Raw genomic sequence first — 10,746 nt, 5'->3', positions numbered from 1 at the left:
GGAAGAGGCTTGGAGGGCTAGCTGATGTCAATGCAGGATGATGTGCGACTTAGGTGGTGTGGAGCTTGGTGAAAACCATGTCTTGGCCTTGTGTCGTGACCAGCGATGGCGGTGGCTGTGGCCGTTGTTGACCTTCTTGTAGGCATCGTTGCTTATTCTCCCATCCCTTCTGCGCGGATCTGGCCATTTTGGTCTCTCCGGGGGAAACCTTGATCTGTGATCGGACGATGATGGCGCCTTGGTGTCGTATTCCTTCTTGAGGGCTTTGTTTTGGGAGCTTGGCATTGGTGACCGAGACCAGTGGACGGTGGTTGGTAGCGGGTGTGGCGTCCAGACTTCTGTGGCAACGATGATGGTGGGAGCGATGCTGACGATGCGACAATGGTTGCGGTAGTCGGCTCTTCTTCGGCGTGTTCAAGGATTTGCCTCGGTTTGTTTGTTGCTATGGAGTCGAAGCTGCGACGGTGGGGCCTACGGTATACGATGACTGGCTGCAGATAGCCCGTTCGGCAATCTTCCGTGGCGCCAGCCGTGCCTGGTTTTGTCCTTCAGAGTTGTCCGTCAGAGTCGGAGTTGCGTTGTTTGGCCATAGGTCGACGTGTCGTCGATAAGGGTGGGCTTTGCCCTGAGTGTGTCAGTCTATGGGAGTGGGCTAGGCCCTTGTTGTACCGGTTTTAGCCCTGTTTTCCGCGATTAACTGGGCAATTCTCTTCTGCTTATTTAATAGATGAGGAAATCTTTGACTCCGTTTCAGAAGAAAAAAATGGAAATATGGTGGAAAGGATCTATTTGGTTGGATGGGAGGAAAGAAACGAAGGGGTATTCACTTACTGATGGCAGTGTAATTTCCTTTCAACTCCAGCTTCTATAGTTTCTTGGAACACCTACGAAAGAGCTTCACAAAAAAAACATGAAGTTGCATCTCAGATTCTAGTTTTTTTTGCGGAATGACATATCATGGAGCTATCCCGTTTGGCTTGCGTTTTCTAGAGCGGAGCTGAATTTCAACCAAAGTGGATTCATATCGAGCCCCTTCATCAATAGGTTTGACACGCGAAAACAAAGATTCAAGAGGAGTCACACCAAGCACTTTAAGATCTTCGTGATTTACATCACTAGAACGCACCCTTTTAAACCATTCATGCCTAGTGCGAATTTGGGCGGTTCTTTCTTTGCTCTCATTCATGGAAACACGCATAGCTTTTAAAGTTTCATCCAAGTTGACCATAGGAGGAGCACATCTAACTTTCAAAGCATCAATATCACAAGACATCCTATCAACGCTCTTAGCCAAATCGTCTATTTTGAGTAGTTTTTCCTCTATGGACGCATTGAAAATCTTTTGAGAGTTGATGAACTCTTTGATATTACTCTCTAAATCAGAGGGTAATTTGTTATGATTTCCATAAGTGTTGCTGTTGGAATGGCCATAATTGTTAGAGGAGTTACTAGGAAAAGGCCTAGGAACGTAGTTTTCTCTAAAAGCATTGTTGTTGCCAAAATTGTTCCTACCAACAAAATTAACGTCCAAACTAGCGTTGCTACTCTCAATCAAGGAAGATAGTGGCATGTCATTAGGATCTAAAGGAGCATTTCTACTAGCAACCAAATTCATCAACTCGTCCATCTTAGCACTAAGCGAGTTAGTTTCTTCTATAGCGTGTACCTTTTTGCTAGCAGGTGACCTTTCAGTGTGCCACTGAGAGTAGTTGATCATGATATTGTCTAGGAGTTTTGTAGCGTCTCCTAACGTGATTTCCATGAACGTTCCACCTGAGGCGGAGTCCAAGATATTGCTAGAAGCAAAATTCAAGCCAACGTAAAAGATTTGTATAATCATCCACAAACTCAAGCCATGAGCGGGACAATTTCTAATCATTAACTTCATCCTCTCCCAAGATTGTGCAACGTGTTCATGATCAAGTTGCTTGAAATTCATGATATCATTACGTAGGGAGATAATCTTAGCCGGCGGAAAATACTTGGATATGTAAGCATCTTTGCACTTATCCCAAGAATCGATACTATTTTTAGGCAAAGAAGAAAATCAAGTTTTTGCGCGATCTTGCAACGAGAAGGGAAAAAGCTTCAAATTAATCACGTCATTATCCACATCTCTTTTCTTTTGCATATCGCAAAGCTCAATGAAGGTATTGAGATGGGATGCGGCATCTTCACTAGGAAGGCCAGAGAATTGCTCTTTCATAACAAGATTCAGCAAAGCTGCGTTGATTCAATACGATTCCGCACTAGTGGCGGGAGCAATCGGAGTACTAATAAAATCATTATTATTGGTACTCGAGAAGTCGCAAAGTTTGGTGTTTTCAGCCATGATGACTTCAACAAACCAACAAGAACACAACAAAGCAAGAAAACCGGCAAAGGAAAATGGCAAAAGGCAAAAGGAAACGGCAAAGGCAAATGAAAACGGCAAAGGAGAAAGGCAAATGAAAACGAAAAATGTGAAGTGGGGGAGAGGAAAACGAGAGGCAACTGACGAAAAAGGTAAATGCAAGAGATGAGTTTGTGACACCTACTTGAATAGATCTCTCCTTCCCCGGCAACGGCGTCAGAAATACTTCTGCTACTGCAACAAAAGACCTTCCAACGGCGCCATAAACAAGCGTGTTGACGGGAGACTATTCTTGTCTTGATACTCCTCAACAACGGCACCAGGAATCCTTCTGCTACGGCTACGCCTTTAGGGACTTCCTTGGCAAATATGCAAAGGATTCCCCCTGGCCTTGGAGCCTTGCGGTGGTGTTCCCTCGAAGCGGAAAGGGTGATGTAGCACATCGGTGGTAAGTATTTCCCTCAGTTTGGAGAACCAAGGTATCGATCCAGTGAAGGATTGTCACAAGTACGTGCACAAACACAAAGAGCTTGCACCCAACGCTATGAAGGGGTTGTCAATCCCTTATAGTTTGTTTGCAAAGTGAGAACTGAAAGCAAAAAGAAACAAAGCAAAGTAAAAGTGAAAGCGGAAACGATGGTTGTGAATAGACCCGGGGGTTGTAGTGTTCACTAGTGGCTTCACTAATGAAAGCAAGTAGACGGTGGGTGAACGAATTACTGTCGAGCAATTGATAGAACCGCGCAAAGTCGTGACGTTATCTAAGGCAATGATTATATCTATAGGCATCACGTCCACAACAAGTAGACCGATACTTTCTGCATCTACTACTATTACTCCACACGTCGACCGCTATCCAGCATGCATGTAGTGTATTAAGTTCATGAGAACAGAATAACGCCTTAAGCAAGATGACATGATGTAGATGGACAATCTCATATCTACGATAAAAGCCCATCTTGTTACCCTTGATGGCAACAACATGATGCGTGCCTTGCTGCCCCTTCTGTCACTGGGAAAGGTCACCACACGGTATGAACCCAAAACCAAGCACTTCTTCCATTGCAAGAATCATAGATCTAGTTGGCCAAACAAAACCCAAGACTCGGAGAGACTTACAAGGATATCAAATAATGCATATAAGAAATCAGCAAAGACTCAAATATAATTCATAGATAATCTGATCACAAATCCACAATTCATCGGATCTCGACAAACACACCGCCAAAGAGGATTACATCGGATAGATCTCCATGAAGATCATAGAGAACTTTGTATTGAAGATCCAAGAGAGAGAAGAAGCCATCTAGCTACTAACTACGGACCCGTAGGTCTGAAGTGAACTACTCACGAGTCACTGGAGAGGCGATGATGTTGATGTAGAAGCCCTCCAACTCCAAAGTCCCCTCCGGCGGGGCACCGGGAAGGGTCTCCAGATGAGATCTCGCGGAAACGGAAGCTTGCGACGGCGGAAAAGTGTTTTCATGGATGCCCCTATTTTTTCTGGATTTTAGGGAATATATAGGCGAAAGAGCTAGGTCAGGGGGGCGCCAGGGAGGCCACAAGCCTGGTAGCCGCCGCCCCCTGGTGGTGGCTACACGGCTTGTGGCCCCCCCTGTGGCTCTCTTGCCTTGGCCCTCAAGTCCCCTGATCTTCTTCCGTTCTGGAAAAATTTATTTTGGGATTTTATTCCGTTTGGACTCCGTTCCGAAATCAGATCTGAAAAGAGTCAAAAACACAGAAAAAACAGGAACTGACACTTGGCACTGAATTAATAAGTTAGTGCCAAAAAAGATATAAAAGATACATAAAACATCCAAAGTTGACAAGATAACAACAAGAAACCATCAAAAATTATAGATACGTTTGAGACGTATCAGACCCTACACTGGATTCGCCCCTGGATATAGACGATACACCGCCCATTGTTGTGGGGATTATTTGTTATATATTAGACGAAGTAGGAACATGAATATCTGATTACTGTATAGATGAAGGATATTTTGGAAGATAAGTACAATAATAGTTTTCACATGCATGGTTGGATGTTGTAGTGGATCTTTTCCCATGCATGTTATCATGTTGAGCCGGTACTTTTTCCAATGTTTGATTGTATGATGAGGTGACATAATTGCATGCTAACATAAACACAAGTAGTGCGAACAACCATAACAATATAGATGCCGCGGGGACTTCAAATTAAGGATCGAGCAGCTGCTCCATAGAGCTCAACATGAGAGTTAACTACATTTTGAGGCTTAAGTGGAAATATTTGTATAATTAGACTAGCTAGCTAGTTTTCCTTTTTTTTATTCCCTCCTTGTACATATGTATCACAAAGAAAATAAAAATAAATAAACATATGTAGTACAAGAGTGTTGTCGCTCGTAGAAAACTTCACTTTGTAATTCAACCACGTTAAGTACCACTAAGATTTCCCCTTTCTTTTTACTAGTAAACATGCCCGTGCAACACACGTCTTGATCAAAGCAGTCCATTAAATTTAATATGAGTATTGAATTCTGAATTCATATTCTAGAAATTTCAAAAAAATGATAGAATACTATAGCATGATGATCTCTGCCTCTCGAAAGGTCATGTTTAATACAAACCCCATTACTCATTATTTTACTATGTTATGTGAGGTTCAATCAGACCAAAAAAAATCTAACCCATTTAGAAATCACAAAACTATGGTAAAGATTTCAGGAAGTTCTCTTGGGTGAAGGTAAAAGAAAAATGTGAGAATGTGAAAGAACAGATCTAAAGTGGACATATTGAATTAATGTGAAGATAACAATCGGAATCTAAATTTGAGTTCTAAAAATTACAAACTGTGTAATCTGAAACATGTAAAGTATGCAATATAAAAACTGTTAGTTCTATAGAGCGACCGAAATGGCGGCGGCACCCACATCCTCGCCGGCTACGGCACGACTCTCATGTCCCCGCCTGTTGCGGATGCACTCGGCACCCGTGTCAGTGCATAGTGGACCGAGACTTCCATGTCCTCAACGGTGGTAGGAACCCGCGCTTCTCCCCATTATTAATAATCATGTGTTCTGGATCAACCATTAGAAAAACATAATATCAATTGAACAAACGGTTCATTTTTATCCAAGTCTATTCAGAGTACAAGTACTTACCTCAGCCTTTTTAGGATGTCTATATCTGATTGGGTTTGATGCATGGACTTCTAATCTCCTTCCCAATCTTCCTCTTTATGGTTAGTAGTCCTAATTTTCATGTCTCACTTTAAACTCTTCATACTGCGATTCTATCTTGTTTGAGGCCAAACTTCTCTACATTCACATGAGTATTTAGAGCTACAATTAAACTGAGAAAGCAATTGCACAAAATGATATAGAAATATAAATGATACATTTATGAATACATATCAATCTAGTCCTTAGTAATGACCATAGCAGTTACTATATTTAGATGACAACTGAGGTATGTCACGACGCTATAGGGGAAAAAGATCGCAAACTGCAAACGGAAAATACTTGAGTTTCCATAGTAACCGGAGTGACCCATCCTATGTGTAATTAAACTTCAAACTATACTTTAGAAATAAAATTATTCGATGCAGATGTCAAATACAGATACTGAATAGTCAAGTTACCTGGCATCATAGTAATCGAATTCACATAATGAAAATCATGGAAGTGCTAAGAAAAGTGATTCCATTAAGTATTGTGATATGAAATAGTTGTGCTAGCTAAGATATTTAAGTGTAAGAAATGAACACGGTTCCTTGCAAACTCTATACACAACATGCCAGTTGTACGCTATTGAACTTTAGCTCCTCCTTCATCCATTTTAGAGTCCTTATGCCTAAAAATAAAAGCACATGGTTATTGTTCATGCATGAAAATCTGATGGTTCTCCAAGGGGGAGAGGTAATCAAACATCAATTCAGGAGCTATTATCAATATGAAAATATCAAATGATAAGAAAAAATAGAATATTGCTTACAAAAAATAATTTTGTACAACATGAACTCATGATATCTGCATCCTCACTTTTGGCACAAGTAGATCATCTTTTAGTTGGCAACTATTAGCAAAAGTATTGTTAGACTGCAGATTAAATCTACTGAACTGTTTAACACGTATGGACGCACATCCGAACTGTAAAAGAAAAAGAACAATAGTTGCTGCAGCTAATTGTCGCACCTGCATCTAGACTGGTTTGTTTTCTTCTCTTCTCGTCTTCCTCTCGAAACGTTTTCTTTCTCTTCTCTTCTCTGTATCCCTGTATCCTGAGTACATAACTTACAGAAAGCTTATCTTAGCTCCCATGGTGACCAAGATTGGCCAAAGCAGTAGGGGGGGGGGGGGGGGGTACCCAAGGTTCCAAAAATTTCCCGGGGCGGCCGCCCCTACATATGACCCTACACTTGATCCACTCGTGGATATAGGTGGAAAGATGTGTATAACTAGACGATACACCGTCCATTGTTGTGGGGATTATTTGTTATATATTAGACGAAGTAGGAACATGAATATCTGATTATTGTATTGATGAAGGATATTTTGGAAGATAAGTACAATAATAGTTTTCACATGCATGGTTGGATGTTGTAGTGGATCTTTTCCCATGCATGTTATCATGTTGAGCTGGTACTTTTTCCAATGTTTCATTGTATGATGAGGTGGCATAATTGCATGCTAACATAAAGACAAGTAGTGCCAACAACCATAACAATATAGATGCCGCCGGGACTTCAAATTAAGGATCGAGCAGCTGCTCCATAGAGCTTAACATAAGAGTTAACTACATTTTGAGGCTTAAGTGGAAATATTTGTATAATTAGACTAGCTAGCTAGTTTTCCTTTTTTTCTATTCCCTCCTTGTACATATGTATCGCAAAGAAAATAGAAATAAATAAACATATGTAGTACAAGAGTGTTGTCGCTCCTAGAAAACTTCACTTTGTAATTCAACCACGTTAAGTACCACTAAGATTTCCCCTCTCTTTCTATAATTATGATTTTCCCTTTTTTTTAAAATACGGATGACTAGTCCTGATGGAGTCCTGATGGATTCTTTGTATTTTAGAAGTGACAACTGCAAAACAATTAGTGATGTCTACCAATCATTGAAGGCTGCAAAATGACCCGTTAGTGATAGCAAACCTGCATTTGGTGAGTATTAAGACGGTTCGACGATGTGTTACCTACCAGTCCTCCGTGGATGAAGTGTTAGTTATAGGCCACTCTCTAGAGTACATGATATTACACCGTCTAGTCTAAGCTAGGTTTATAATAAGTGTGAGGTGAGTTTAATATTTGAAGTGCTTTTTATATGTTGGTATGCACGAGTGATGTGCGTCTAGTCTAAAGATTATCTCTCCAAGATTTTTGGTATGATAAATAAGAAGGCCATGTTGCATCATAAAAATTAATACTTGATCGTTGAAATTATGACACGCGAAAGTTCCCACACTAGGTGTTTCCTTTTTCTGTTCTTAGCTATATACATGTGGTGTTAACTAATGATAGTATATCTTGTCACCATGACTATTATTGGATTAGTTATTTACCAAAGCTCGTGCATGCCATCCACCAAAAAGAATCGTGTTTATGCTAAGTTATACGTGAGCTCAAGATTTAGACTGTTCTTCTATAAAAGTGGATGTGTGTGTAGATTAACCGATGTCTTCTATGAGATGGTCGTTATGTCCTTGTAAGTTTCTTGTAATTGCAATCATGAATGGCACACTTTAAAATTAAGTCAATTTAAAATATATTCATGGAGAGAACTAGGTCCACGATACTTTTCATTGTTGTTAATGGTGCATATGTGGTATAAATGGATCAATAGGTGGCCACCATCTCTTCACATCTCTACTATGGTTCTAATTTCTTGATAAGGCATATTCACGTCTATTAAAAAAACCTCGATTTACCATATTCATATATGAGGTAAAGTAGTTGTTCTTGGTAGTGTTACGCAACCAGAAAAAGTAATGGATTCTAGTCTCTCGAGTTGAAGTTTGGACTTGTGCTATCTTTTAATTTATTTAATGTGCATGGCTCGTGGTTTTAGTTGACACACTAATGTTTGCCTTACAGTGTTTCTAAGAGCTGCATTGTTGTAAATACATGTTCCTCTTCCTTCATTCGTAAGATTGAATACATTCGTAAGATTGAAAAATTGTAGGCACTGAGAGAAATATATGTGTAAAGGTCATACTTATGAAAAAAACATCATGGATCAAGACCTGGAACACTGAACATGCATATTTTTTCAAAGAGCTTAATTAAGAAATTTTTCCAAAGGATAATGAATTTGGGAACAAATATATTTTATTTCAATATAGCTCTCAAATGGAAGCTATAACTGGCATCTACAAAAGCTCTCCATAGTCTATAAGACCATCAATATCGTGTCGAGTGGAAGAGGGTGGCACATCAACCCATCCACCATTTACCATGGAAGACTGTCCTAGATCTGTACCACTATAGCCTAAGTAAGCATCCATCCCTAGGAAACTATTGTTGCAGGACTGGTCTGACAGGGCATAACCCCATTGTTCAGTGTTAAATGGGCCATCAATAGAAAAGGCATTGTCACTTGAGTAACTCAATAGTGGAGAGGCCTCCAAATTCTGCCCAGAAGTTGAGTCGTAGTTTGCATCATTTTGTTGTGGTTGCACTATCTTGCCAGGACATTCATATTTCTGAACATGCAAATCCTCTGGTGGAGTTTGCTCATGTGTCTGATTTGGTATGGGTTGGTGGACATGGGAAGCCAAGTGTGGAGCTAAGGATGGTGGTGCAGAATGGAATATTTGTGGTATCTGCATAGGACAAAGTGGTGCTGAAGTTTTTTCTTGTTGTGGTGGTAGTGGATCTAAAGGGAGCTGGAATTGTGAGAGATTGTGAGGCCACGATAACTGCACTTGTGAATGAGTAGTACCCAAATGATCCACTGGAAGAACAATTGGTAGTTGCAGATCTTGCGCCACACATGTGCCACTAGTCTTGGCTTCACGACCATCCAATGGAGGTAACCGGCATCTAATGTCTTTTTGGATCCAGCAGAGCTCATTGAAGAGCTTGTTAAGATCTTCAAGATTGAGATCTTGTTCCTTCGTGAAGACAAGATTTTCCACCATACCTGGATTCTCTTCTTGGATATTCTTCATACGAAGGATGGAAAGCTGGTTTTTGTCTTCCTCGGTCATGTTCTCCATGTCCAACTGAGCCACCTCATTTTGTAGGCTCCCAATCCTAGCAATGGTTGCCTCGTCGGCGGAAGGGACTGTTGGTGGATCTCCAAATAGGAAAGCATCAACAATGGGATCGGCCAATGGCGTCCCAAATGAGTGCATCTTTCCATTGGTTGTCTCTAGGACGACTGCAACCCTAGCCCTAGTGAGGGCAGAGATGTCAGTCACCCTCTTGACCAAACCAGCACGTCGCTTGTAGAAAGTGAGATCACGGTCTTTGTCATTATGGATATATGCCACACCTGACCGCCGCTCTTTCCTCGGCATAGTAATGTGGACAAAGAGGAAGAAACTAACTACTACAAATAGGAAGCAAAAGGATTTATAGAAAACTAGAGATTTAGAGGTACTGTTGACTAACCACATGTTGGTGTAGGATATGAGAAGATGTACTCCCCTTATATAGAATCAAAAGGGTTGTATGGGAGTGCTATTTGACTGTACTAAGACCATGTAATTCTTTAGTAAAAATTAACATACATAGCTCATAAAAAGTGTTAGTTTATGGATACTATTAACTATCATCCAAATTTACAAATGTGAGTGCATTCACATCCTTCTTTTCAACCACTCATATGTATTTCTTGTGATGTAAGTATTCACATCCATATATAGAACTATTAACACTTGTAAAAATAGAAACATTAAATGATTGCTATTTGACCACATCCATATCCTTATCTAGAAGTACTAATGGGAGTTATACCCAACTATGTTTTACTCTAATATACAAAAATAATTGCGGTCAAACTTATTAGGTTGATAACAATCCAAATCCTTTGTTGATAACATTGATTACATCCTAATATATAAGCAATCACATTGATTACATCCATATCCTGTACTAGGAATTAACTAATGTAGAAGTGGTCATCCTTTAATGCATATAGCCAGTATAACATGGACCTTGCTTTGGGCCTTAACTTGGAAATTGAGATACCAACTAGGAAAGATACACTAAGAGTAACTAGAAAATACCGGGACATTTGGTGAGTCATGGTATAACACATATGTTGCTCTGGGCATTGAGCTGCCACCTTGGTAAGCCTAGTTCCCGTGAAGATGTCTTTTTTATTGATTACACATGTATATCTTGGGCTCTAGTTTATTTCGGCCCATATAATAATGTGTACAAGGCTATTTCTGGAAGGAG

General features: G+C 40.3%; 1 protein-coding gene across 1 annotated transcript; it reads right to left on the bottom strand.

Moving 5' to 3' along the window:
• Positions 1-8,658: 8,658 nt before the first annotated feature.
• Positions 8,659-9,942, bottom strand: LOC123412475 (pheromone receptor transcription activator-like). The gene has a single exon (XM_045105422.1). It carries the CDS (start codon positions 9,858-9,860, stop codon positions 8,709-8,711), a length of 1,152 nt encoding a protein of 383 aa, XP_044961357.1. The 5' UTR covers positions 9,861-9,942; the 3' UTR covers positions 8,659-8,708.
• Positions 9,943-10,746: the final 804 nt, after the last annotated feature.

This window comes from Hordeum vulgare, chromosome 7H (genome assembly GCF_904849725.1).
Source record: "Hordeum vulgare subsp. vulgare chromosome 7H, MorexV3_pseudomolecules_assembly, whole genome shotgun sequence".
Classification (NCBI taxonomy): domain Eukaryota; kingdom Viridiplantae; phylum Streptophyta; class Magnoliopsida; order Poales; family Poaceae; genus Hordeum; species Hordeum vulgare.
This window is presented reverse-complemented; position numbering and strand designations above follow the sequence as displayed.